The 26,635-nt window shown below is 36.9% G+C and overlaps 2 protein-coding genes across 2 annotated transcripts in view; one reads left to right on the top strand and one right to left on the bottom strand.

Moving 5' to 3' along the window:
* The window catches only part of LOC5579337 (gamma-glutamyltranspeptidase 1), a 171,012-nt gene that overhangs the window by 141,396 nt on the left and 2,981 nt on the right, over positions 1 to 26,635 (bottom strand). The gene's annotated exons all lie outside the window — the stretch shown is intronic.
* Positions 6,464 to 18,263, top strand: LOC5580113 (isoaspartyl peptidase/L-asparaginase). The gene is made up of 3 exons (XM_001655001.2): positions 6,464 to 6,691; positions 6,763 to 7,161; positions 17,629 to 18,263. The coding sequence occupies exons 1-3, from the start codon at positions 6,632 to 6,634 to the stop codon at positions 18,223 to 18,225; spliced, it is 1,056 nt and encodes a 351-aa protein (XP_001655051.2). The 5' UTR covers positions 6,464 to 6,631; the 3' UTR covers positions 18,226 to 18,263.

Here is a 26,635-nt window from a genome sequence, read left to right as displayed (position 1 = left end):
TTGTTTTGGTTGTTATTCCATATTACGTTAAATTAGGGATGACGTCAAACATTGCCTGCGGCATAACTTTTAGTAAGCATCCCGATATTCGGATATTTTTTCGATCTTCGGTGAAGATTGGCATTTAAACATTTATGTTCATAAGCAACATTAAACATTGATATTTGGGAATAGCTTTGTGCATACAAATTTGGGCCACTTGATCTGTATGTCTGAAATATTGAAGGACCGTTTTCTTTGATGCATCCATACACAGTAATTTTGTTAAGTAGCATAAACAAAATGGATGGTCGCTCACTGTCTTGATTGCAGAATAAAAACGTATTTTAAGTAAGTAATCGTATTTTGTCGCATTTTTAGCTTGCATGGATAGTGTTGGAGTTCAACTCCTCGAACTTTATGTTCCAAGAAGTAATTTCTGATGCCGTTCGTTACGATGGAAGTGATGTTATGGTATAATATCATGTCAAATATAAAATGCTTGAAATGCAGAAAGCCACGGACATAACTGATTAAAAATGATGATAGTTGATCTAACAAAAAAGATTATAGGGATCACAAACATCTCTGGTTCCACTTATAATAATCATCAACCTACATTTAGGGTTCATTTCAACAAAAACTTCAGGATTCAGATGATAGTCATGATAACGATTTGACCACAATTGTTTACATAGCTCGAGAACAGTTTCCCTCAACTTTACATTGTTTTTATCAATGCAATTTTCGTGTTCAAAACTTTACGAAAAATATACGTTATACATTTTTTTTTAGAAAGTTGTGAAGTAAGGGCCCGTCTATATGATATGTTTAATCACGCTATTATGAGAGTCCAGTAAAACAAACATAAACTGTGTCTTTTTCGAGTGCAAACTATATGACCCGGTAATGCACAACGTTGTTAGTTTAGGCAAAAGCTGCGCAATTCAGATAACTACGTACAGATGGTGCAAGAACGTAGTTATTTGAAATGCGTAGAATTCTGCAAGCCAAACCAACAACGCTCAGTAGTTGCGTATAGTGAGAGCTAAACATGTTTGGGTGATGAAATGATGATGATGATAATGAAATACGTCATCAAATTTGTTTTTGCAAACATTGTGCTGCAAAAGAATATATGTAACTTAATACTTCAATTGATGCAAAGCCAAGACTGTAGGGTGAAATATTGCCCAATATGACGAAATAACCAATTTTCTTTCCATCAGGGTATTTCACAACTCATATCAGATGTTGCTAAAAAATGTTCAAAATGTTGCAATGTTTCGATATCAAATTATATAATTAAACGTAAAATAGATTAATTGTTCTTCTTATTATTCATCCTACTCATTTCTAAACTCAAACAGTTTACTTAGCGTTTGTTTTCCTACAGGATGGATATGGGAACGTGAGATGAACTATACATCAGTTGACCTAACAATGAATTGAATAACAATGGGTAATATTGTTATTGAATATTATGATATGTTATATTCTTAATTGAAGCAATGCTTTTGGTCGGTAGTGTGGGTTTTAGATTGTTTTTTTTTTCCTAATCAGCATATGCGTTTCGAAAATTGATTAGGAATTTGATGCGTGCTCCGCATTTCTTCATTAAAAAAAATTGATAACCATCCACCAGTATGACGCGTGATGATTCTCGTGCTTCAATCCAAAATAACAGCAGATTCCTCCTTCAATGTTTACAATCGGACGAGATTTTGACCTAATTTCCGAGTGCATTGGATTCACCGGGTTAAATCTAAATTTGTAGGTTACAAGATTAAAAATAATCAAAAGGTGCACAAGCACAAAGTACAGTTGACTTCTACACTGATATACTTTTCTAAAACGTTGGTTAGTAGACACGCAAACCGTCATACTTTCGTTAGTGTCCTTGATTATTTTATTTACATTTAAAATTTTTGAAAAAAGGGCTGGTGTATTAATTTAAAATGAAAGAATTGACAAACTATCCTATCAGTCATGATATTTGAATATTACTAAAAGGGACGTTGAAAGATTTTTCCTTATAATCGGAAATCGATTTTCGGTTTTAAGGTAACTTTGATGCAGGGTTTGTTAACACATGGAAATCCGCAATCAAAATACTGTTTGACATCATTGCAGTTGAAACTGAGTAATAGAGAGTTAATCGCTAATAGTTACTGAGTTAATAGAACGTGGCACGGTAAATGGCTGGGTATGGCGTACCATTGGTACCTTACGTACCTGCAGAAATAAAATAAACCCCTTTGTGTGGTCCTTAGCCTCTTGCCCAGCAATTCCTATCCCTACATCCTCGTGGTACTGGCCGGGGTACGAGCAACCTTAGAGAAGATCGGGTAACCAATTTCGGTGGGAACTTCGGTCGTATGCTGACAGGGAAAAGAGCGGTTTGCTTCTGCAATCCTGGAGCAACTGTACTCCATGTTAGGAGCAGCCGATCGTCCGAGTGCCAGAGAAGGACTCTTATCTAAACTGCGCATTATGGCTCTCCGAAAATTTAGGGGAAATGGTTCTCCGGAAATCTAGGGAGTTGGTGTAAGGCCCTGCAAGCCAACCGTAAAAACACATCGGCACAGGAACGTGAAGAGAGAATACGGACCAGAACAATCAGCAAAGACCACAGCGACGGAAATGAACTAGCGATTGAAAACTCGGTACGTGGAACTGCAAATCCCTCAAATTCATCAGAAGTACTCGCATACTCTCCGATGTACTGAAGACCCGCGGTTTCGGCATCGTAGCGTTACAGGAGGTGTGCTGGACAGGAGAAATGGTGCGAACGTCTAGAGGTAATCTTGCCATCCACCAGAGCTGCGACAACACACGTGAGCTGGGAACAGCTTTCATAGTGATGGATGATATGCAGAGGCGCGTGATCGGGTGCGTCAAAATTAGAGTTAGCCGACAGGTTATGTTTATTCATAAAATTCTTGGAGTATCCCTTCAGATCTATAATAATCCTTAGGAGGATTGTGAGCATACAAGCTCGCTTGATTATTTCAAACCTCATTCATCTGTAAAATATGAATCTGTTCCGTTTGTATAAATCGTTAAATATTTTGTGTCATCTTAAAAATGACAGCACATTTATATCCGTATATCAAATACAGCTATACGTGTATTTTTTTATGTGTGCTGCCATCTGTTAGTCGTTTTATCTGTGTAGAAATATTTCGGCATGTGCAAATAAACTAAAGCTTGCATGTAAACAAAATTGCATATTTGAAGGCGCAACGATGAAATTGAGCAAATTGCGTCGTAGTAATTTTCCACTGACTCCTATAGAATTTAGGCAGCCATACTATTTGGAAATGGAAAATTAATTGTAAAACTCTCGCTCTCCAGATCTGACCAATGGAAAAAGAGGTTTTAAACCCATTGTAGTCCATTGAGTAGTAATAATGTCTTATTTTAAAGGTTTTAACCACTTTTTTGGTGGAGTACGTGATAGTGATCAAACGTGAATTTTCACTGTGCAAATCATTTGTGGAAAACAAGAAAAGCTTTCCAAAGTATTTGAAATTTAAATTTAAGTGTGCAACAGTAAACTAAATTCGAAGTATGTTTCGCGAGTGTAGTTTATTTTAATTTAAATGTAGAATATTTTAATTAATGTATGTGTTATTTTAAAGCGGAATTTAAGAAGTTTGTTAGGAATTTGGAATTACTTGACAAAATCGTTTCAAATTGGAAGGAAAAGTAAGTGCATTTATTGGTGGAAAAGGTGAATTAATGAAGATTACTGCGATGTTTGGGCGTGTTAGGCCCAACACCGTGAGCGGCCAATCTAGGCTTATTCAGGCTTAGTCTAGGGTCATCTTGGCTAATCTAGGCCACACTACGCGCAATTAAGCTCAGGCTCATTCCGACAAGTGGGTAGTTTTTCCATTAGTAGGTACAGCCAGAGCTTTCGTGTGGAAATACGGTACAGGATAATTCAGTCCTACAATTTAGCGTGGTTGTTGTCGTGGCTAACCACTTGCCCACTAGTGTGGGACAAAATTTAGATTCTCTCTTCAGTTCACTTTTTGGATTGCATTTAGGTCCCATACCAACTGTGCAAAATTTCAGCTCGATCGGAGAAACTATATTTTAGCGCCAGCCGTTTAAAGTTTGTATGGGATTTACTATGGGAAAACTTACTTTTGCAAAGAAAAATCGCCAGAGGTACAAATAGACGTGACGTCATAGAGCTTTTAGGGGTTGCCTTGACAAATAAATAGAATTGAACTTAAATAAAACTTTGAATCCAGGGTTTTGTAAAACTTTTAAAATTCTATTGTGTTTTCTTTTTTCTTCATTATCGTATATTTTTTTAATTGTATAATTACTTCGAGTTTTGGTTTGACTTCACCAAACTCGGTCGTTAATTGTTAGAATTTGGCGGAGTTGAAATTTAAGTTGATATTTCTTTTACAACTATTTAGTTTTGGATAGCGTTTTTTGTATTTTAGATCCTTCTCCATTTTCCATTAGATTAATTGACAATTCTGTTGGGTCAAAGTGGAATTTCAGTTCTGGATTATCACTGTTTGTCTGCCTTGAGGAAGCAGTCATGCCGGGATATTTTAACAGAGTTAACGGTCCTTTCTCGAAAGGTGGCGCTTAAGCCGTTGGCTTTATCAGAACAGAGCGGAACGTTATTGAAGATTTTAAAAGTTATGATAAGGTGTAAGTACGTCTTGAAAGAGGGATATTTATTATTAACGAATGTCATCATAATAACCTCAACCATGCCACTATACCATCGTGGTGGAGGAAACTGATAATCACCGAAGTAAGCAAGAATCTCTCAGGATTATTTTAAAACTTTCAAAAAGAAGGGTCAGATTCTTAGTAAATGGTCTAACGTGCAGAAACTGCTTTCACTTGATCTTCTTCAGTAATTCAGGAAGCTTTTTAGTGGCTTTGTCTCAAAAATTATATTGAACTCCAAATTTCTCTATGAATCATTCCACAAAAGATCAATGGAAATTGGATCCAGGAATTAATGAAGGATTGTTTTCGAAACTTCCTTCACAAATTCAACCAAGAATGTACTTTGGGAATTCTGTAGGTTGTGGAAAAAAAACAAATGTCTTAAAGAATCAAAGGCACCGTGATCGTGTTGTATATAGCAAGCGAACTTTGTTAAAGACGCTTGTACTGAATGCAACCGGCCTTGACCATTTAATATTCCAACAATTATTAAGGAATCTCCTGATAGTGGCATTGGAGATATAAGAATGAGATTAGAAAACGCTTGAGCCAGAAAACCAGTTTTCGTTGGACCACCCTATGTCACCATAGGAAAAAAAAAGTCTAAATCGATTGATTTAAGAGCTACAAAAACTTTTATGGCTAGGTTTCATGAATCATAATGGACTACAACTTTGCTAAAGTATGTATAATAAAACGTAGGTCCAAACTAATACGAACAATTTTGTAGAAGACCGTATTCGTCTAATGTTGGATTGTAAGGCTCAAAATGTATCTTTCCGAGAAAAAATGCTTTATGGATCACTGTGCATTGCTCATAAGAACACTAAGCTGAGAAGCAGGCTCTGTCCCAGTGAGGACGTTAATGCTAAGAAAAAGAAGAAGAATTTTGAATTTCATAGGAACAGATTTAAAAGTAGTATTTTATACAGCTTTGACAACCTGTACCGCAAAATTGTTACGTGTTGGATCATTTACTAAAGTGGCATCAGATTAAGCAACTCTAAAATAACTAGAGGCACATGATTTAATCCTTTAGATACGCATTTTTTTGGTGACGCTGTGTTAGAAGTGCCTGAATGAGCTATTGGTTTTGGAGTCCACCTAAGGGATAAATATAAAAATAGTAAATTGAAAAAAATACTTACAGCAAGCTTGTGCTTGAATAAGGACTCAAGTTATATGATCGATTTCTCTTCGACGATCTCTTCCGTGAATAAAAATGTCGAGATGCATGTTGCATGTCCATGCCTAGCGTTCTGAGATGAAAAGGTTCAATCAAACTTGCATATTTTTTCCTTTATTTACAGAAGAGAGGATCTTTGAAGAAAAATCGACCATAAATAAATACTAAGCTGAGCAAGAGAGTTTGCAGGTTGAAACGCAATGATTGAAAAAGGATCTTTATAAAAATAACACATACCTATCATGATTTATGAGAAAGGCACCTCATCATCAATATCGTGGCACCAAAATCCGTTCATGATCAATAATACCCTATGACAAAACAAGATACAGATTACTTTGCAGTATCATAGACACAAATTGATAACGCGGCAGTTCGCCAAAAATCAATAATCACTTTAAAAATTATCTCGCATGTCGTAGGCGGTCCTTTGTTTTATTATTACGATGCGAATTTATATAAGCGTCTCGTCCGTAGAATGCCCATGTACCCGTTCGATAAGTTTAATCGCTTGCGAATGGCATCAATTGTAGTAATTCCTCGCCGATAACGGTGTCTTGCCTTTCGTTTTGATGTCATTGCGATTATTTAGTTATGAGCGAGTTCAATTGATAGCAGAATCCTCTTCAATTGAGAAAACAGTATCTTGCATTTTGGTTGCACAGAAATAGAAAGGCAGTTACTGTTGAATTTGTAGATTCAGCTCAGTTGACACTTGTGGCCAGTAGCGAACAGTTGAATCCACCAACGATCAAAATGCGATCGCTTAGATCCAGCCCGATTATACTGTTACTGCTGATTCATCTCTTCGATCATGTGAGTGAACGACGTTTACAAACAGTGTCTCTGGAAACGTGACTGAATGAGTTTATTGCACTTTCGATTAGGTGGTAATAGCTGATATTGAGCCGATTGTTTTAGTGCACGGAGGGGCAGGGACCATCAGCGAGGATAGAATTCCTGGCAAATATCGCGGTTCGAAGCTAGCTGCACGTGTCGGTTATCAGGTGTTGATGAACAACGGAACTGTTCTGGATGCTGTCGAGGAAGCAGTTCGAATCATGGAAAGCGATAGCAACTTCAACGCCGGATACGGATCTGTGCTGAACTACGATGGCGATGTGGAAATGGACGCAAGCATCATGGATGGGGCCACTTTGAAGGCCGGATGTGTTGCTGGTGTCCGGGATGTCCTACACCCCATTACGTTGGCCAGACGGGTGATGGATAAAACCAGACATAATTTCCTTGCTGGGCTGGGATTGGTGGACTTCACTGAGAAAGAGGTAATTTTTTTTTTTGCTTTTCTCCTGCTTTTCATTTTTATAGCACCGAAATAACTTCAACATAAATCATGTGTCAGTTAAGGGAGTTGATGCGTTTGAAGCTCTACAATTCAAACGATCAAAAAAGCCGTTTGTTGTAGAAGTCGTTTTACACCGTTTTTGAAAATGTTTTGGGCCAAATATATTAAAATGTATCCCGATATCGAAGCATTCCAATTTACTTAAGGGCTCAAATAGCCGTAGCTGTTAAATTTTAGAAGTACAGAGCATTTTCTTGCTTGCCACACGAAAAAATACAGTAATGGTCAATTGCAGAGCGTTAATGATTAATCATAAATTTAATCATGATCAATGATCAATGATTTTGATTAATCTAAAACGTCATTAATCATTAATCACTAATCATAATCATTGCAATTTAATGTTTAACCCTCTCTTTCTCATGGTAGCACAGGTGATTCACCGATTTTCAACGAACACAGGCTAAACCGAATTGGTACGAGTAGCTCAATAATAATTTGAATAAATTTATACGCTCATTTGTCTTATCAAACATCGAAATAAGTGACCTAAGGGTCAAACTATTGAATAGCAATCAACTAACTATTGATGAACAATCAACATTTTTTATTGTGGTTTTGAATAATATAGCTTATTTGGAACAACTTTTGTTCAAGCACTTATTTTTGAAACGCCGTTTTGATAGTCAAATTGTCGAACAAAGCTGTGAGAAAGAAAGGGTTAAATCAATAATCATCTATCGTTATGATAAAGACCACTAATTTTATTCAGTTATCATAATCTTAATCATAAATTAAACATATAATCAATCATTAATCAATCGGTTCTATCCCGTTAGGCCGAATGTAGGTAGGTCGAAAGGGTAACTGACAGGGATAGGTCAGGACAATTTGCATTACCGTAAAGCGGGGTAACGTTGATAGTTTTTTTTTAAAGAAAATCTAAATATTTCTTATCTTTATCTTAAAGGTTTTTATTTTATATTTTAGCACACAATTATCAGAAAAAATCACTTACAAAAGTGTTGAAAGTTGAAACAAACATGATGAACACCAAAGTGTATACAAGTTCGTATAAAATTATATTTCCGAATATATACTGATTGGTTATCATGTTTCGCCATTGAGTTCTACATAAATCAATATTGTTTGTAAAAAAAATAGGTAAATTTCGAACAAGATCGAATAAATTACGTGAAGTATACAAGGCATACCTCTAGGTGTTAAACGTTATATGGAATTTTCTGACATGGATTACGAAAATGACTCCTGTTTGTAAAAATGCTTTTCGTCAAAAGATTTGATACCAAATTCATTTGTTCTACTATATCTAGACTAACAAGGATAAGTGACAAAATCTTCAAAACTTCATCAAATAGTGATCGTAGGGCAGATTGTTTGTAGGCATTTCGGAAATGCTAAAATCTCATACTTATTTTAATATTCGAATATAAAACCTCAAATGATCTCGATTCCAACGAAAAACGCACTGTCATGAAGTGTCATACTATTACTCTTTATGTTTGCATTCTTTTTGCTTCACTGATTAACAGAAATCATGTTATTTCGTTTTGTATGATGTGGGTGCCGCACTATCAAAGTTACCGTAGATTTGGGTGAAATTGATCAGTAATTTAAAATTGATTTTATTTCTTCCTAATGGAGCACTAATATCAATGTAACCTGCAGTGAATGATCTTTATTTATTGTAACTATTGTCGAATTGTGTGTTGTTAAGTTTTCGGCGTCAAAGAATGTTTATTTCTATGAAAATAATGTAAAATTTCAAAATCATGTACGGTGCAGTATTGACAAACATCCATAAACTTTTAGTTCTACACAAGGACTTGAACAGGGTATAAACCTGAAAGTTTGTGTGGATGCTTAAGATACATCACCATACCAGATTTTCTCACCAAAACTCGTATCAATTTGCTCATTCGCTTGAAATAGTTGAATTTCTGTTAGATATAAGGAAATTCCTTAGGAAATTACATACACTTAGGCGTTTTCCGCGTAATTCTTGAATTTTAACTAATCATTATTTCTATAAATATTGCATTGAGCAAGCATATTTAGATTCAGCGTATTTAAATTTATTATGTAGAGTTGTTTTGAAAACTAACAATAATCGCATTGACAAGTGATCAATTTCATCCCGAAATGAGATCCCCCGACTTTTTTTTAAGAAATATTTTAAGTACTAAATTGACATTTGTTAGAAAATGATGAACTCGTGCATCGGTCGAAACACTCGAGTGACAGTGCCGTATCGAGCAAACTTTTTGGTCAACAGTGACTCGAGTCGAGTCATTTTGATCGACTCGACTTATAAAATAGGGCCCTTATTCAGAGTTTCTTCAACAAAGACTTCTCCAGGGATCCCCCCAAGAATTCTTATGGAGATTCGTCTAGCAATTCTCCCAGGAATTTGTCTTGAAATATCTTAAATGATTTATTAAAATATGCTTGGAGGAATTACTTCAAAATTAACTCATGAAAGTCCTTCAGCCGTCCAATAACGGAATTACAACGAAAATTCTTTCAGAAATACTTGTAACTTGTACCTTATTCCTACAGGATTTTTGCACGAAAATAAAAAAGGTTTATTCCAGATTGGTGTAATTCGTGTAAATTATTTCGGTGTAATGGTGTAATTACAAGAATTCCTCAAAAATCTCTCATGGAAATTTTTCAGCCGTTTTCGGAACCTATCTTTCAAAAATTACCCCACTGATTGTCCCAGGAATTGCTTAATCAATTCTTCCAAGGATTTCTTATCCAAGGATTTTCATAAATTCCCACTATGGATTCCTAATATTTGTTTTCATAGAGAACGATTACCTTCAAAGATTTCTGGAATTGTTTTTGAAGTAAATTCTACTTGGATTCTTAAATTTGAAAATTTATGCAGTGTTTAAATCCACAAAAACCTACAACAATTATTCCTGTAGCTCCTCGCAGTTCCACTCGAGATTTTCCAGGGGTTTCCTTTAGCAAACTATGGCTTGTTTTTTTTTCAATTAATGCATTATTAGTTTCTCTGAAGACTAATCCAAGACTTTCTCAGAAGTTCAGAGAAGATCCGGAGATAAGATCTTTAAAAGACTTCTCTCTTGTAGGAATTTCTCATATCATGTATTTCATCAGTGATATCTTTACGATTTCGTTCAGAAAAATTTCTTATTTTTATTAATGGATCCCCTCCAATAGAAGTCTAAAAAAAATCCTCCTCCACTAGAACAGAGGCTGCTTCTCAGCTTTACCGCTAAGGCTGTATGGGCCTCACAAAAAATGTTATCATACTCGAATTCCATTTCCGTTATAACTAAATTGGAAAACAAAAAGGAAAAAAAAGGAATCTGAATCATTTGAAAAGTCATAATTCATGTTTTGAATAAGCAAAACGAGGTGTTATTGCTAGCAAATCATAACTTCTGGCGCCAATCGCAATTTTGAGACCTGCTCAAATAGGGCACCAGACGTTTTTTTGTGGAAAACCTCCAGAGATTCCTTCAAAAATTCCTCTCTAAATGTATCCAGAGACACTTCCAGAGAATTGTTCAGGATTTTTTTTCGACGATTTCTTCAGGAATAATCGCTATCGTTTTCCTTGCAGCAATTTCTTTACTAGAGCTTTTGCCTGAGATTCCTCCAGAAGAACTATTGTTCTCCATGATACATTTTAGGGATAGTACAAAGATTATGTAACACTTCATTTCCATTTTTAGACCCCCTCCTCCTTTTGTCACGCTTTTTATATGAGCACTCTGAAAACTTTGTAAGTCTTGTCACGCGTGACTCGACCACCCCTCCCCCTTTGGATCGTGACATAATTTGTTCATGAACCCTTATACCATTTCCGATAGGGCACCATGCATATCTTGGCAATTCTTCCAGGAGATTCTCCAAGGATTTCGATAAGGAATTCGTCTTAGGATTCCTGCAAACAATATTTACAGGGATTCCTTTAGAGATTTTGCAAGGAATGTCTGCAGGAATGTCTCTAGTGATTCCTCCAGTAAACTTTTTACTGGGATTCTTCCAGGCACTTCTCCCAGAAATCCTCCAAGATCTGTTTCAGGAATTCTTCTATGAAAGTTTCAAAATTTCTCCAGAGAATTTTCAAACGATTTCTTCTGGTATTCCTTCAGAGATTCCTCTAGGAAATCGAGGATTGTTGCAGAAAATCTTCAAGGCTTTAAGACTTTTTCAATGTTGTTGAGGGATTAATGTTTCAAAGATGAATGATTTTATGGAGTATGTAAATGTTCAATTTGTGGTTTTCATATCTTTAAGGTTATCTCCAAGAGTTACACTAGGACATTTTTTTTTATTCAAGGATTACTAAAAATATTCATCTAATGATTTCTTCAGTGGATTCCTCCAGGGATTCTACCAGGAATTCCTGCAGGTGTTCCACAATTCAAAAATTCCTCTAGAATTTCTTGCACGAGAATTTATCCCCGGGGATTCCTCAAGGGATTACTCTGGATTTTCTTTTTCTAGAACGTGGGCTTTGTGGCCGCGCGGTTAGTGTCGTCAGGCAGTGAGTGCATCATGTCATGGGGTGCGGGTTCGATTCCCATTTTGGGCATTGAATCTTTTCGTCAGAAATGTTTCGCGGCTGTGCCACTACTGAAGCATGCTTATCCGTTATCTAGTGTTAAGTTACAGTCTGTGCAGCTGAATGGCTGAAGAAGGTGTCCGTATCTTTTTTTTCTCCCAGAGTTAGCACAAGGAAAATCGCGACATGAATTAATTCAATGATTTCTCCAGACAATCCTCCAGGAATTTCTGCAGGGAATCGTGAGCCTCCAACGAATTATTTGGGGATTCCTCCAAGAGTTCTTCTTGAAATTCCTTCAGTGATTCTCCTAGAAATTTTGTCAGAAATTATCCTAAAAACTAATTCAGGGATTATTTTGGGAAAATCTCTACAAAAATTCCTCCAGTGAATGCTCTACCTTAATTTCTTTTGGAAAATCTCTTCATGGAATCTTCCAGAGATTGCTCCTGGGATTTCTTCAAGAATTATTCCAGGGATTTCTCAAGAAAAGTCTCTACAGGGGGTTTTCCAGGGATTTCTCTATAAATGCTACCAGCAAATCCTTTACAGTGATTCTTCGTGATATACCTCCAAGGATTCTCCAGAAATTCTTCCAGTATGGGAGGGAACTGATATTTCAAAAAAATCACTAAGAATTCAAAACTGCTTATTTGAGGCTGAAATTTTGTACAACTCATATCGCTTATTGGGTGAATAGTCAGAAAAAATTTTGGATAGAAATTTCGTTGCCACTGCATTAGGGATGGTACACAAATTATGTCACGCTAAATTTCAACTTTTTTGACCCCCTTTGTCACACTTTTTGTATGGGTCCTCCGAAAATTTTGTAAGGCTTGTCACGCTTGGCTCGACCACCTCCCCCCCCCCCCTTGGAGCGTGACGTAATTTGTGCATGACCCCTTATGAGGCTCATGTATAATCTCAATGTGACTGTTATGCGATTACAATTGCCAATGTTACAAAACAACTTGGTATTTTTTCGAATTTTCTAGAACAATCTCACAGATTTTAGTAAGTGAATCGAAAGTATTTGTCATTTGATGACTCTCCCCGGTATTAACTCGAAATTGTCAAAAATGTCGAATGTGACTGTTATGCAGTTATGGGCAGAGAAGCCCTACAGGAGTTTCTCCAGAGGCTCATCCAGGGACTTCTCTTGTAAATTCCCTACAGCGATTCGTACAGAGATATCTTCAGCTTTTTCATCAAGAATTTCACAAAAGATACCTTCAGAAAAATCTCTAAATGATTTCCTCTAGAAATTATCTAGGGATGAGTTGGTAGACAATTAACTGCATATTTTAATGAAATATGCTTTTCATCTACGGCCTACGCAGTCTTTATTATAAAAGAACCCTTGAAAAAAAAAAAAAAACAGCGTAGCCAAAAAGCATATTTTATGTTCCAGGGGTTTTTATCTTGAATTCCTTCAGAGATTTCCTCAGGAATCTCTCGATAAGCTCCTGCAAGAATTACTTCAGAGGGGTCTAAGATTTTTTTCTAGAATTACAAAGCTTTTAGTCGCATCGTCCAAGGAGTGCGGGTTCGATTCAGTTCGGAAAACTTTCCGTCAGGAACGTGTTTCGATTGTGCAATTGGGTGTTGCATGCTAGTCCGTTGTCCGGTGTGGTGCTTCTTTCAAAGGACAAATCGCCCACTGGAAGCATTTACGTGTAGATGTCTTAAAAATGGGGATTCCTTTAGGAAAGGAGTTGCTAGAGGAATCCCAAAAAAAATCGCAGATAGAATTCTGGATGAACTCTTATTCATTTCAATGAAATCTGTGGATGTAGGGTCCTAAAGGCCTGTCCCAATTTTAGTGCCAAACGCTTAAGTTTAAGAAAAAACACATGTTTACTCATTTTTTTAATGTTTTTGTTTTGTTTAAGTCCAAAAAAAAACATTTTTTTTAGATTTTGTCACACTCCTTGGCTTAAACTCAAATTTTGGATGTATTTTGCTTACCGTGTCCCTTCTGAAATGTCAGATAGGAACAACCTCAGTGTTAAAACTAAAAGCCCTGTTTTATTTTTGTCGATTAGGCGAACGTCATTTATTGACCCAATTTTTAAAGTAAAGTTTAAATATGATGTAGCCGTTATTTAAGCGAGAAAAATTGCTAAAATAGTTACAGTAACATGCTCTTTCGTGTGATTGAATAAAAACAAGATTTCATTAAACATTTTGGGATCCAATCCATGGGTATAGATTAACCCATTGGAGGTCCAGAATAAGTATCTAGAAAAACTTTAAGGGGAATTCCTTGAAGATTTCCTGAAAAAAATCCTTAGAAGAATTAATGTAGCTATTTATTGGATGCATGCCTGAGAGAATTCCTAAAGTAAACTATTGAGGAGTCTCTATAGGAATTCAGGAAGTCATTTCTTGTAGAATCCCCAAATGAATTTCTCCAGGAGAATTTCTGGAGCGATTTTGGAGGAAATCTCAGCAATAATTTGTAGAAAAACCTCGAGAAAACTACCAGAGAATATTCTGAAGAAATTACATGGAGAAAAAATTAAAGACATTTGCATAGATCCCTATAGAAATAATATTCCTGAAGGAATGCTTAGAAGAGTCCCCAACCAGATAGAAGAAACAAGATTGTAACAGAAAGTTTTGCTCTGATAAGATTTTATTATATCACCAGACGGGGTTGGTAGTCTGAAGGCTACCGCTTCTGCTTCATAAGCAGAAGGTCATGGGTTTAACCCAGGCCCGTCCCTTTCCTCGTACTTTGTAGTTGTATATTTCTCACTTGCTTCTATCTCCAATCTAACTGCGTTCTAAATATTGGACGCAGTAGTTTCAACCCCAACAAAAAAAAAAAAAATCTCCAATCTTAATCTATCACACTCAAACAATTCGTTCATAGCAAACGCTAGAACCAGAGACGGACAAGAAACCGTTTCCCTAACGCATCCATTTTTCCACGCGCATGCCTTTCCTTGCGCCCCAACCGGGCAATACGCCCCATTTCATTTTCAAGAGATTGAGGCTTCTTTAACACGTGAATATGATTACATATCTTAAATATCCACGAAAAAATTATATGGCACATATTAGATCTTTGAGAAGTATGAAAAACCAATAGATATTTCAAAAATATCGAAAATCAGCAATTCGGCGTAAAATTTCTAAACCGATAAGCAAGCCTCATTGGATCATTTCCAATCCATTCAGCCCTTCCTTTACTATTGTACTTATTACAAAAACCTTTAGCGGAAAACGTCTGCTAATGAACCCTTTTAAGCTTAGCAAGTGGTGGAATTACAGTGGGGCAGTATAAGTGCAACATCATTTCCTCCCCCTTCCCCACATTGGTCTGCACTCTGACGTGGCAGGCACCATTGTCGCCTAAAAAAATAGAAGATCATCAGCACTTATACACTGAGGATGCCTGTTAGTCCCAAGCAGTCATTCGGTTGGTTCCTTGTGTAAGTGCAGCTGATCTGGCGATACTGGAGTAGCATCCACGGGCGGCCGATCAATTTCTAGCTCAAGCTCAAGCTCAACCTAGCCTAACTGAGTAACAAAATCTGTTACAACTCTGTTGTAGTCCACAGGTCGGGATATACATATGCGCTTTTATTCATGTAAAGAACATAACAAATTTTATTATAATTCAGTTATGGATGATGACAAAATGAATTATATTTGAGTTCGATTTGAAACATAATGATTTACATTTTTTGTTTTAATTATAACATATTGTGTTTCAATTTTGTTTACTGTAGAGGAAATTTTGTTATATTTTTTGTTATTTCATCTATTAACCGGCCACAATTCTAACAAACTTTGTTAGAAAAAACGCGTTAACTGAGTAACAAAATCTGTTACAACTCTGTAGTAATCCCCTGGTCAGGTAACTCTATCTTTTACTGTATACCTCCCTTATTCTATGGTCCTTTCAATATCGAGTTATGGAGAGTTGACTGTATGATTTTTGAGAGCGTTTGAAAGTCATGGGTCATTTTTGACCCTTAATGCATAATGTGTCACTTCTTTTGTAGCGCCGCTTCGAGGGATCGCTGAAAGCTCCTATTTGCACGAAAATGTTTGTATTCAAAAGTAAGGAAAAGTCAGAAAATTTCAGATTTCTTTCTCTTTTCTCTACAAAGTTACAGCTCACAAGGAAGGTTATATAGCAAAATGTTTGGCAGAAATAATGAGTAAATACGTTCAACAAATGAAAACCGTCTAAAACCATTGATTTAAATAAACAAGCAATTATTTAACCATATGCATTGTTGTTTATTGAATGAAGTTTATAGATTGTGCATTGGGATATTCGGATATTAGTAAGTCTTGTGGTGATATCTGTAGATTTAGTTTGAAGCAAAGTGGAAGTGGAAAACTTAAGTTTTTGAGCTGGAAAAATCCTTATTTTTTGCCATAAAGTATCGTTTTAACTACCTCCATACCATACATGCGAAAGATAACTAAACTGTACAAATGAGAAGCAGGTTTTGTTCCAATGTGGACATAATGCCAATACTCAGGGGTATCATTTTGAGGTTGAAAAATCTGGCGGCCATTTTGAATTTCGAAACCATTTTGGTTTTAGCAGTTGAATGATTTTTTTTACTATCTCAGCGCTCATCATGTTGAATTATGAGACCTCCGTTGAAAGAAACAACCAGATTTTTTTCTTTCTTATCTTATCTCAGCTAATCACTTGATTGTTCATTTCAATTAACGGTTTTAGACCAAATAGATGAAAAATGAAGGCTATATTAATAGAAGAAAATTCCAATTAAATGACCTGTTTTTAAGCTGAGAAGCAGGCTCGGTTCCAGGAGGGTTGCGTCCGAAAAAAGAAGAAGCATTAAAATTTGACAAGTTGAGTGCTAACAAGGTAAAGAACTCATTCTCATTTCGTACGAGGAGTGCTGATGGCGGCCTGGTTTTACCGAGAATTGCTCAGTGACCAAATTAATAGCGTAACCTAATGCCAGAGATTGGTCAAATATTAAAAAGTGGTTCCGAGATAAACCAGCCTCGGGCTGCATATCTCGTTGATAAAGATAATAATAATTATTATAAGCGGTTTTGATTCACTGCAAAAACTAATACAGCTCAAAGCATCCTTATGACAGGGCTAGAACTTATTTTGTTCCATGCAATGTTCGAGCGAAAATTACATTATTAATATCTTGAAACAACAAATAGCCTTCATTTTTCCAAATCTAACTCTACTTACTTACTCGAATAGCATTTGAACCACCATGACATTTATAACATTTGTTTCGTATTGAGCTAGAAATCTTGAAGAGAAACTCTTGCTCCACTGGTTAAAATAAATCATCAAAATCAAAAGTTGTGAATCTCACATTATAAAAGTTACCCAACTTTTAAGATTAATTTTTATACGGTACTTCGGGAAGAATTTCTGAAGTAAATTCTAGCGTTATCTTCAGGGAAATTCTTGGAAAAAATTGTGGAAAAAGTTAAAGTTATTTCATCGATTCATTGATTAGTACACCCACAGTTATTAACTGAGTAATTTCTTTGCCAGTTGTCCATTTTTGCAGTGTGTCAAGCAAGAAGATACTCTATGCTCTGGGAAGTCTATTAAAAATCCAACATCGACCGGTGGGATTCAAATCTACGATCAGCTTATTCTTGCTGAATAACTATGTATTTAACACTGTGGCGATGTTTCATAAGAATGTGAACAAAATTCGAAATGTTTTCGTCTATTCTCGGTTGAGTGGTGTGGAATGACTAATATAACTTTTTTTTTGCAGATTATATCAAAAAAGTTGAAAAACAATTTTTGTATTGATGTCTGAACCTTCAATTTCACCTTTCAATTTCAATTCACCTGATTTGCATGCGTTAACTTCCTTGAGACAATTTTAATCTTCTGTTTAGGGAATCGAAATAATGTATCCGCCCGGTCAACTAGTCACACAGTTTTCCAAAGATTCTCTGGACAAATGGAAGCAAAACAACGAGAAACCAAGCACCGGCGAAGGAGGAACTGTGGGAGCGGTAGCAATCGACAAGTTTGGCAACATTGCAGCAGCTACGTCAACGGGCGGTCTGACGGGGAAATTGCCCGGTAGAGTCGGAGATACGCCCATTATCGGTGCCGGTACCTATGCAGACAATCTAATCGGTGGAATTTCTGCAACCGGTGACGGAGATACCATTATGAAGGTGTCGCTGGTTTATGACATTCTGAAGCGTATGGAATATCTGGGAGATGACATGAGCAAAGCATCCGAAGATGCGCTGGCAGCCATGTCGGAACGCTTGGACGGTACAGCCGGTATCATTGGGCTGGATACGAACGGAAACGTGGCCATCGTGTGCAACACGGATCAAATCTCTTGGGCGTATCAGCGTGGGCAGACGGTTGCGTATGGCGTGCGGAAGGGAGAACACCTTGAGGAACAATTGTCCGAGGAAGAGATGATGCTAGATATGTGGTCAGTTTCGGAAGAGTTGTTTGCAACATATAATTGAACAATTGAAGAATAATTAAAAAGATAAAGAAGCACAAATCTGGATGCTGACACGAGATCTTTTGATTGAAGAATTTCCCACACAAAATCATTAGCTTACGCAACTAGGGTTGTCATGTCTATTACGGCTTAAACCAGCTGACTTTTGTCAGGTAGTTGAGAAGCGTGATGTCCTATGGTTAGCCAAAACAGGCTAATAGTCCTGGCATATAACTATTTTATGACTTGAAATCCCTGAACTAGCACTCTATAACATAGCCTAGACTGACTGGACACTGACTACTGAGATTTGACCCGCGATTCAGTAAGGTTGGACAGGCACGATATAAATTTATATATGATTATATAAACTTTTGCGTTATAAATTAATTGGAGATTCTTAGGAGAAATTTCTGGAGAGATTTATGAAAGTTGAAGCATTTCAAAGTAGTCCTCAAAAATAATAATTTGTATATAAATCAAATGTGTTATTTCGAAAGAATTACAAAAGAAATGATTTTGATGATTCATTTGCTTTTTGGTAAAATTGTTAAAGACATAGATCAAAAGCTACCTGAGAATAAAAAAATGTTTAAAGTCTATCCAGGATGTCTCGTAATATTCCCATATTTTATAGTTCAGTGATAACAACCTGAACTAAATAAAACTTTAGGGATAAATTGGCTGCTCCAAAATCGCTAAGGTGTCTCACAAATTCAAACGTCAAATATTGTACACTCTAGTTCACTGTAAATATAATTTGTAGCGGCATGTCGGTATTAATGTCGGTGTAATTATAATTTAAATTGATGAGTTGATTGATTCACTCATTATTATAGGGAAATTCAGCCCGAGGCTGGGTCATCCCCGATTGATGATTTTTTGTTTTTTTTTTTTTCGAGAAGAAATCTACAATTTTAACAAAAATGTATTCGATAAATCTACAATTCAAAACTATAGAGTGTGGATTAGTTTCTGCACATTTTCTTCCAACTATTTGACCAATAACCTTGTTGGGTAATAGTCAAGTAAGTACCGTAATCCAGGGTAACATTGATCGCAATGATCCTTCTCGTAAAAAGTTGAAATCAACATGAATCGATAAAATATTTTCAATGTATGAATGGGTATTCTCTTTCTTCTGTTCCTGAGCTAATAAATATTAAGTTTTTTTGCTAGAATTAAGCCGCGATCATACGTAAATTTTTCAACTTTTGGAAGCAATGTTTTTAATGATTAAGAATGACATAATTAAGGAATCATGTCTCGCATGAGTTCGGAAAACGAAATGCGATTGTTACTAAAAATGAAAACGATTCCGCTGTAAAAGCTTTCTTAACCTTCGTGTTGCACTCGGGTCAATATGACCCGAAACTGACAGGGCGCCATAAAAAAAGTTACACTTAAGGCATTCGGGTCATATTGACCAGGATTTGACATTACAATTTTGTAGGTATATTACAGCCAAACTTCAAAGTTTTTACACTCAAAGAATCGTCAACTCATGAATTTTACGAATCTGAGCTGGAAACTATGGTCTGACCAGGTTTGACGGCCTAGAATCGGTGCCAAACGGATCAAGATTTAGCAATTTTTGGAAGGGCATTCCTTGCACAATAGGTGACATGAATAACTTGTTTTTGGTTTCCAAACGGCTGAATTTGTAGCCGATTCTGAAATCAATGCCAATATAAAATATCTAAGGAAGCCATAATTGTCCGCTGGCCACGGATTAGGACTCGGAGATCCCGGTACATGTGCTGCAGACCCCGGAAATATGGCCAATTTACAATTTCCGTAAAACCCAGCCATGCGACTTATCCACATTTGCATTTCATGAAAAAAAAACAACTGTGGCAAACTAAGTAGTCCTGGGCCATGTTTAGCCTTTCGAAGACCATATAATAGGTTTAAGAGGTTCCAGAAGATCCGGTAATGTGGCCAACTTACAATTTCCGTAGAAGCCAGCCATGCGACGTATCAAAAGAAGCAAAGTTTTATGAAAAAATCATCTGTGATAATCTAAACAGTCTTGGGCTGCGTTTTAGCCACTCGTTAGCCAAATAATATGTTCCGGTAGTTCTTGAGATTACGGTTATGTGGTCAGTTTTACATTCCATAGAACTTGGTCATATGTTAAGTTTAGCATAATTCACAAATTACTATAAAGAATGCCTAATTTTCTTAGGAAATTGCCTACTTTTAGGTGTATTCCACAATTTAAGGTGTTTTTAATATCAAAATAATTCAAAAAGTAAATGACTTGTAAAAGTTTGGCCTTCATATCCGGCTTCAGGGACCATGATTTTAGTAAGTAATGATACTTTCAATATTACCGAACGTTGTTTTCATGAGTGATCAATGTTACCCCCTACCAGCTAAATAAAAAATATCACTTAACACATTTTTATAAACATGCTTTGAACTTTCAGAAAACAAAATACAAGTACAGATTTGAATTTTATGCTGAATTTACAGTTTTTTCGTTTTACTATCAGAAAAATTAGCGATAAATTCTTAAAGAATTTCTTAAATTGGCATATGCTTCAATTCTTGTTGAAACCATTTCAAGTACCGTAAAACGGGGTATCTTTGATAATGCGGGTAACTTTGATAGTGCGTAACCCACCACATACTAAACGAAATATCATAATTTCTTTTAATCGGTTAAGCAAAACGATTGCAAAACTGAAGAATATTAGTATGACACTCCATATAAAAGCTGTTTTCATTTTAATCGAGACCATTTGAGGCTTTTTACACGAATATTAAAAATTGACACAATTTTAGCATTTTTGAAACGCTTACAAACAATCTGTTCTACGATCACTATTTGATGTACTTTTGAATAGTTGGCCACTTATATTTGGCAGCCTAGTTATCATAGAACTTGAATACGGTCTCAAATCTCTTAGCGAAAAGCATTTTCACAAACTGGGACCATTTTTGTAATCTAAGTCAGAAATTTCCATATAACGTTAAACGCCTATAGGTATGCAATGCCCTACAAATGTTCGTCATTCATTCAATTTTGTTCGATGCATACTCCATTATCAAAGTTACCCCAAAACAGAAAACCGACTTTCGATTATATGAAAAATTATATATCCATTCAAAATAAATCTTTTGGCAATCTATCAACAGCAATCGATAGGCAGGATGCCAGTACTTGTTTTAAAAATATAAATTATAATTGTTTGAAACAGCATGCATAAATATTCAAGTTTTCTTCGAAAAAACTATCAAAGTTACCCCGTTTTACGGTACTAGACACCACACAAATTAACAAAAGAACATCAGACTTGAAAGGACTACGATTTTTGGGGCCCCCAAATAATCAAGTTTATTTATTTGAATAATTTTAATATTTAACTAGGGTGCTGGTGCCATTAGTGGACTACCTAAGCTATAAAAATCATAACATAATAGCGAAAAGCCTTAACAGAGATTTTTTTGGCGTCAACAGAAAGATTTTAACTTCAACTTTATGGGGAAAATATAAAAAAAGTGATAAAACTATTTATTGAGCATAACATCGCTTGAGCCACTATTGGTATACGTGTTCCAGTAGTAGACATTCGGGAATGATACAAGGAATTTAAAGCAAAATAGTTAATTTTTACATATGTTTAACATTTTCCCCTCGGAACAGCAACTAATATCTTTCGAATGAATCATAAAGATCATCTCTGGGACTTTTCTTTATTTTTATACATCCATTTAAAAAACTGCTTCCATCCTTTGATCCACTACTGAAACACGACGGCAACTACTGGTGTAAGGGAGCAAATTTTTTGCGTTAACCTAATTATTTATATGACATTTTGATAAGATAAAAAGCTGAAATTTGGCAAATCGACTAAACTAGAAGCGATCTATCCACCAAAAATAGCGCATGTCGTTTTTATCGAAAAATGTACGTTTTATTCCATAGTCTATTCTACTGGTACATTACAACCACTGGTACCGGTACCCTATGAACCCAGAATAATAATATTTGCAAGAATGCGATTCGATTTTTTTTAATTTTATTAGAGAAAAAAAATATATGAACTGTTTTGCAAAATTGAAACTGTCTTTAAAATATACGGACCCATATCAAATATACTAGTTGATCAGGAGATCCTACAAATGATCAATTCAGGCATCTTCTAAATTTGATTTTCCATTCATGGTTTACATATTAGTTCAGTGGAAGACGAATTTTCAATGGTATGAAGAATTTTGTCGCGATTTTGGTGCCCCTAGAAATTTGGGACCCGGAGCGGACCGCACTCATCGCACCCCCCTAGCTACGCTGAATTAAAACATCAAATGAATTAAGTGAGCATGTCAATAATTAATACTCAAAATGCTACCAATCACTACTTTAATAGAAGAAAACTATAGCAAGAGGTGATCGAAAAGTATTAAAAATGTTGGATCAAAACGTTAAATTCAGTAGTATTTGCTTTTACAATATTTTTTTCAGAAGAAAAAAAAATGGTTGAAGTTTCAGTAGCACTATTAATTCTTATTGGTATACTTATCTATGAAGATAGAAGGCTGTAGAAGAAATTTAAAAGAAATTGTAAATCTCTGATGATATCAGTAGTAGCTGCAAGCAGAACACTATTTACACACACAGAAAGAAAAATGCATGTAAATTTCAGCGTGAAATCGTGCACATAAAGAGAATGCCAGATTTGTCGCAAATTTACATGATACATCGTGTAATATTACATCAACATCATGTAAGTTTCCGCTATACATCGTGTAATCTGGCATGGACTCTAACCGATTACGCGACAATTGGTATACATTTACATGATGTTGATGTAATTTTACACGATGTATCATGTAAGGGGGCTTCGTGGCCGTGTGGTTAGCGGCGTTAGTCGTTTAGGCGTATTGTGTCACGGGGTGTGGGTTCGATTCCCACTCCGGTCGGTGGAAACTTTTCGTCAAACGAAAAATTCATCTCTGGGCCACTGGGTGTTATGTGTTGTCCGTTGCCTAATGTTAGCGATCGTTCAGTCTGCGCAGCCTTTGGCTGAAGACGGTGTCAATTGTCTTTTAAATTTGCGACAAATCTGGTATTCCCTTTATGTGCACGATTTCACGCTGAAATTAACTTGGATTTTTCTTTCTGTGCAGCATAGCTTCAAAGAACTGCCCACGATTAAAATAAAGCGGTACTAACTTTAAAATAAAAAAAAATTAAGAAATTCAAACTAATTAGTTTTTGTTTCATTCATCAACCAGTCGAACTTTATGTCATAATTCTGCCGTTGCCCGTTCAGTCAGATATCACTAAGATGAATTATCTCCGGACAAACGACATTGAGCATCAGATTTAACAGATAACGTTTTAAATAATTTTTAAAAATCTACCTTCTACATTTTATGAATTTTTATATCGATTGTTAGCATAATAAAATTTAAATACTGAACTTATTTTTTTTTCATCATACAGCAAGACGCTGCCACCCACTATACGCCCACCGCAGTTTCTCATGTGTCGTTCAATTAATTCGAGTGAAATTTGATAGGTAATAAGCTCATACTATGCCTCAGTAACCAACAAAAAATCAGCTTCATCTGATTGAAAACTATTTTTCCATTCCCGGGAACATTTCGCGGGAAATGAGATTTCCTGGGATTCCCATTTCTCGAGAAAGGTTTTTTTTTGTTTCCCGGGATTCCCGTATTTCCCGGGTAGTTCTATTAAAAAACTAGAATTTTCATAACAACTACCGAAAAGCTAAACATTACATATAATTTGCAATTGCATTAGATGGACAAATTGATGTGAAGATTTGCGAAAAAGTTACACGTCTTCTCAGTGAGAATCGAACTCACGACTCCCCGATCTCTAGTTGGGGCGCGTTTCCACTACGCCATGAGAGGACTCATGAACGCAGAAGTTAACCTGAATTCGATTTCAGCTCAATAATCACGTGGTCCTTTTTCGCAAAGTGCACCTCTTTCGGAAGAATTAGATGCCCATCCAAACACAACGCTTTCTATATATATCCAATGCCTAGCCCGAGAGCGCTTTGTTTTTTAGGTATAGGAATAGCACACTACACTATCCAGCAACTGCGCTGGCTGAGGCTTCTATTGTGTGGGCTTCCAATGGGTCGCGACGTTCTCAAACGACCGGTTACGGAACATGAGTCCGTTGCTCGATAAATACTTGTTTTTAATTATGAATCGTGGTTTTACGGCTAATCTTCTATTTCTATTTCCTAAATTTTGTAGACTTATGAGGTTTTCATGGATTTAATAGTCACATTTTTCAAACCAAGACTCTAGTTGGTTCTTATTGTAGCTTGAAAGGATTGATTCAATGTTGGTAAACATTATTTGAACTTTAAACGATTTGTGAAGAATGTTCTCCACATGGACTTTTGCTTAATGTTAATGTTTATTCTTGTTTTGAAGTCTAGCGTTCAAAACGAAGCTCACACTTTTTTTTAAGAAACCTGATAAATTACTTACAAAAAAAGAGAAATACCCATACAAATTTACTGGTATAGAATGAGTATACCTGAAATACGAATAATTTAGAAAAGGAAAATTCATCAAAATTGCTTTATTTTCACCTTTTTGGGAATTTCTCGGGAGCCCGGGATTTCCCGGAAAATGGCTACTTTATTTCCCAACGGCACTTCTCCGACATTATGATGTCACGACCTATCGTGGCGCTAACATCGACTCTGACCACTATCTGGTGATGGTCAAACTGCGCCCAAAACTCTCCGTCGTTAACAACATACGGTACCGACGGCCGCCCCGGTATGACCTAGAGCGGCTTTAGCAACCGGATGTCGCAGCTGCATACGCGCAGCACCTTGAGGCTGCATTGCCGGAAGAGGGTAAGCGGGATGAGGACTGCTGTAGAACAGTAAAAGCAGCCGTCAACGATGCAGCTGAGAGCAACGTCGAGTACGTGGGATGGAGTCGACGGAACGATTGGTTCGACGAGGAGTGCCAGGAGGTTTTGGAGGAGAAGAATGCAGCGCGGGCGGTCATGCTGCAGTAAGGGACCCGGCAGAACGTGGAACGTTATAGATGGAAACGGCAACAGCTGACCCGCCTCTTTGGGGAGAAAAAACGCCGCCTGGAGGAGACGGAGTGCGAGGAGATGGAACAGCTGTGCCGCTCTCAAGAAACACGCAAGTTCTATCAGAAGCTCAACGCATCCCGCAACGGCTTCGTGTCGCGAGCCGAGATGTGCAGGGATAAGGATGGGAGCATTTTGACGGACGAGCGTGAGGTGATCGAAAGGTGGAAGCAGCACTTCGACGAACACCTGAATGGCACTGAGAGCACAGGCAATGAAAATCGGGGCATCTTTGAGGGAGGTTAAGGATGCCATTCACCAGCTCAAGAACAATAAAGCTGCTGGTAAGGGTGGTATCGGAGCTGAACTCATAAAGATGGGGCCAGAGACACTGGCCATTTGTCTGCACCGGCTGGTAGACACAATCTGGGAAACAGAACAGCTACCGGAAGAGTGAAAAGGTGACAGATCTGTACACCCGCCTGAAACGCGAGGTAGCAAAAGTTGGACTGGTGGTGAATGCGTCCAAGACAAAGAACAAGCTAGCTGGTGGGGCTGAGCATGAAAGGGCTCGCCTAGGTAGCAGTGTTACGATAGACGGGGATACGTCCGAGGTGGTCGGCGAGTTCGTCTACCTGGGATTCTTGCTGACGGCTGACAATAACGCTAGCCGTGAAAAACGGAGTTGCATCATCAATGGAAGTCGGGCCTACTATGGCCTTCAGAAGAAGCTGCGGTCAAAAAAGATACACGCCCGCACCAAATGTACCATGTTCAAAACGCTCATAAGGCCGGTAGTCCTCTACGGGCATGAAACGTGGACGATGCTTGAGGAGGACCTGCAAGCACTTGGAGTCTTCGAACGTCGAACCACGAGCTCGCCCAACTCTACGGCGAACCCAGTATCCAGAAGGTGGCCAAAGCTGGAAGGATATGATGGGCAGGACATGATGCAAGAATGCCGGACAGCAACCCTGCAAAGATGGTGTTCATTTCGGATCCGGTTGGTACAAGAAGTGGAGCTCAGCGAGCTAGCTGGGCTGATCAAGTGCGATCAAGTATCGATTTGGAATAAGAATATTTGGTACCGGTTGTGCAATCATCACGATGGCTATCACGCCTACCAATTATTATTTTGATTACAGCTTCCACTCACAAAAAAAAAATGAAGTTAGATGCCTTTCCCCATACAAAATAAAATGAGAAAACTCCTGCTGATCATCTGTGGACAAGAGCAGAGCAGGTAATCCATTGCATTTAAAGTGTAATTTCTAAATTCCGAAGGGTTTGTTGCAGTAGAAAGACCATTAAATAAACCATGTTGTACAATCGTTATTTTATTTTTTATTTGGCTAAACATATTTTTCATTATGATTTATAGCAA

This window comes from Aedes aegypti, chromosome 1, assembly GCF_002204515.2.
Source record: "Aedes aegypti strain LVP_AGWG chromosome 1, AaegL5.0 Primary Assembly, whole genome shotgun sequence".
Lineage (NCBI taxonomy): Eukaryota > Metazoa > Arthropoda > Insecta > Diptera > Culicidae > Aedes > Aedes aegypti.
The sequence above is the reverse complement of the archived record's forward strand: the minus strand, read 5'-3'. Positions and strand labels throughout refer to the sequence as shown.